Genomic DNA, 3,203 nt, shown 5'->3' on the forward strand with positions numbered 1-3,203 from the left:
AAGAATGTCATATTTAAATGGGATGCTAAATGTGAGAAAAGTTTTGAAGAATTGAAGAAAAGACTTATTTCTGCACCGGTTCTAACCTTACCATATGGAAATGGTGGATATGTAATTTTTACAGATGCATCACAACAGGGATTGGGGTGTGTGTTAATGCAAAATGGAAAAGTCATTGCTTATGCTTCTCGACAATGAAGGAGTCATGAACTGAATTATCTTACTCATGATCTAGAATTGGCAGCAATTGTGCATGCTCTAAAAATTTGGAGGCATTATTTGTATGGAGAAACATATTAGATTTTCACTGACCATAAAATCTGAAATATATCCCAACACAAAAAGAGTTAAACTTAAGACAAAGAAGGTGGATGGAGTTGTTAAAGGATTATGATTGTACTATAGATTACCATCCGGGAAAAGCCAACAAAGTTGCTGATGCTTTGAGTAGGAAAACCATTAAGAAAAGTGCTGGAATGACTTGTCATGCAGTATAGTTATTGGTAGAGCTTAGAACATTGCATGTAGAAATTGCACTTCAGGATGATATACTTCTTGCAAGTATGCATGTCAAGCCTTTATTGGACAGTAAAATTCAAGAAAGGCAGATAAGTGATCCATATTTAAGAAAAATGAAGGATAAAGTGCAACAAGGAATGAATGAACAGTTTGCATTGAGACACGATAGGATGCTGTTGATTAATGGACGTATTTGTGTTCCAAATATAAGAGAATTGAAAGAAGAAATTCTAAATGAAGCCCATTATGCACCGTACCTAATGCATCCGGGAAGCACTAAAATGTACAGGGATTTACAATCCTTTTATTGGTGGCCTACAATGAAGAAAGATACAGCTGAATGTGTAGCAAAATGTTTGACATGTCAACAAGTAAAAGCTGAACATCAGGCACTAGCTGGTAAGCTTCATCCATTGTCTATTCCATAGTGGAAATAGGAAACAATAATGATGGATTTTGTTCTAGGATTGCCTCGAACCTTCAGGAAGCATGATGCCATATGGGTATTTGTTGATTGACTTATGAAATCTGCTCATTTTCTACCTGTGCAACAAAGTGATTCACTAGGCAAATTGGCAGGAATAAATTGTAAGTTACATGGAGTGCCAACATCAATTGTGTCATACAGAGATCCGCGGTTTACATCTCATTTTTTTGGGAAGTTTGCGAAGAGCTTTAGGGATAAAATTACATTTCAGTACAGCATTTCACCCCCAGACAGATGGACAATCGGAGAGGACAATTCAAACATTAGAAGATGTGTTAAGAGCTTGTATGCTTGAATTTAAAGGGAATTGGGATGAGCACTTACCATTGATTGAATTTGCTTATAATAACAGTTATCATTCGAGTATCGGTATGGCTGCATATGAAGCTCTATATGGCAGAAGATGTAGAAGTCCTGTTTGTTGGGATATGGATGAGTTACGACAATTAGAAGATCCTGAACTGATACAAGAAACTGTAGGCAAGATTTAAATAGTCAAAAAATGCTTAAAGGCTGCACAAGACAGACAAAAGAGTTATATGGACAAGCATAAAAGAGAGATGGAGTATGAAGTGGGTGAAAAAGTGGTTTTGAGAGTGTCACCATGAAAGGGCATTATACGGTTTGGCAGGCAAGGAAAATTAAGTCCGAGGTACATTGGCCCTTTTGAGATATTGGAAAAAGTTGGTCCCTTAGCTTATCGGTTAGCACTTCCACAGGAATTATCGCAGATACATGACGTATTCCATGTTTCCATGTTAAGAAGACATAGATCTGACCCTAGCCATATAGTACAAGAGTCAAAAATACAGTTAACTGAAGATTTAAATAATAAAGAGGAACCTGCTAGAATTCTTGATAGGCAGATAAAAAAGTTACGTAACAAGGAAATTCCAATAGTAAAGGTTAAGTGGAGTCAACATTCACCAAAAGAAGCTACATGGGAAGTGGAAAAAGACATGAGAGTTCAATACCCTTACCTATTTTCTGAGAATGGTGAGTAACTTTAATTTTGGGGACGAAATTCTCTAAGGTGGGGAGAAAATATAATGCCCACCTAATGCATTCACATTTATTTTTATAACATGCATATCATATAGATATGAGAAATGCATGAGATATGTATGGTATTAATGCTAATGTTAAATAGAAGAAGATTATAAATGTTACAATTAAGTCCATAATAAGAATTAAAAAGTTAAGGGATTGAATTGACTAATGGCAAAAATAAAGGGGCTAATTAAACCTAAAAAGAAAATTAATATGATAGAAAAGAGGAAGAAGAAAGAAAAGGTGGTAGTTCTTCTTCTTCTTCTTTCTTTCTTCTTCTTCTTTAAAAAAACAAGAAAAGAAAACTGAACTTCCAAGTGGAATTTGGAGGTTTAGAATCCATTTTAGATCTTAATCTTCATCTACAAAGGCTTTAGAGGTTTATTTGGTAAGTAATTTTAATATTTTGTTGAATTGAGTTAGAGTTTAGAAGACATAGAATTCGAGTTCTAAAGACTCAGTTTTTCAGTCTTATTGTTTTGATCATATCTTGAGCTAGGAAGCTTTAAATCGAGTGTTCTTTGATGATATAGAAACTTTGAAGAGTTATCTAAAACTTTTATTTTTTAACTCGATCTGAATCAGGCTCTATGTTAGTATAATAGGAGAATACATTATATTGTTCAGTTTCTATCTTTGGTTTGAGTAAGGTGGATTCTTTTGTAGTGATATTTCTCTATACACCTCCAATTGAAACAAAATCAGTTTTAAATTATATTAGACACATAAGGTTAGTGATCTAGAAAGATCCATTATGAAATTTGTTGTAAATAAATTTTGGTGGATTTTTAAATTCACCCTATTAATTCTGTCATAGTTGGCAGCCACACATATGTAGATAGTTTAGTTATATTATCATGCTAGATGAAATTCTATTAACTTTGGGTGTTTAGAAAAATAAGTGAATTATGATCTATTTCAGCTAAACAAATTTGGAATGACGGTGACACCCAAGTAAGCTCAAGGAAAGGGAAGGGAGCAACAAAGGTAAGTGAATAACTTAATGTTCTATGTGAATATAACACAAAATAAATAATTATAATTTATTTGTTTAATTGATTGATTAAGGGAAATGTATATAATATATTAATAGATGTTAATTTTTGTTTATGGTGATTTTTAATTATAGTATTGATGGGTGATTGTT

The 3,203-nt window shown here is 33.3% G+C and overlaps 1 protein-coding gene across 1 annotated transcript; it reads left to right on the top strand.

Annotated features, from left to right (window-relative positions):
* Positions 1–1,040: 1,040 nt before the first annotated feature.
* Positions 1,041–2,010, top strand: LOC125369546. Its single transcript, XM_048372317.1, has 3 exons — positions 1,041–1,291; positions 1,359–1,482; positions 1,618–2,010. The coding sequence occupies exons 1-3, from the start codon at positions 1,041–1,043 to the stop codon at positions 2,008–2,010; spliced, it is 768 nt and encodes a 255-aa protein (XP_048228274.1).
* The last annotated feature ends 1,193 nt before the right edge of the window (positions 2,011–3,203 follow it).

Source organism: Ricinus communis, chromosome 3 (assembly GCF_019578655.1).
Source record: "Ricinus communis isolate WT05 ecotype wild-type chromosome 3, ASM1957865v1, whole genome shotgun sequence".
In the NCBI taxonomy this organism is placed as follows: domain Eukaryota; kingdom Viridiplantae; phylum Streptophyta; class Magnoliopsida; order Malpighiales; family Euphorbiaceae; genus Ricinus; species Ricinus communis.

Coding starts and splice junctions, on each gene's coding strand:
- LOC125369546 (XM_048372317.1), top strand. CDS start 1,041: ATGAAATCTGCTCATTTTCTACCTGTGCAACAAAGTGATTCACTAGGC. Junction 1,292..1,358: donor AGAAGATGTGTTAAGAGCTT/GTATGCTTGAAT, acceptor TTATAATAACAG/TTATCATTCGAGTATCGGTA. Junction 1,483..1,617: donor CTGAACTGATACAAGAAACT/GTAGGCAAGATT, acceptor TCACCATGAAAG/GGCATTATACGGTTTGGCAG.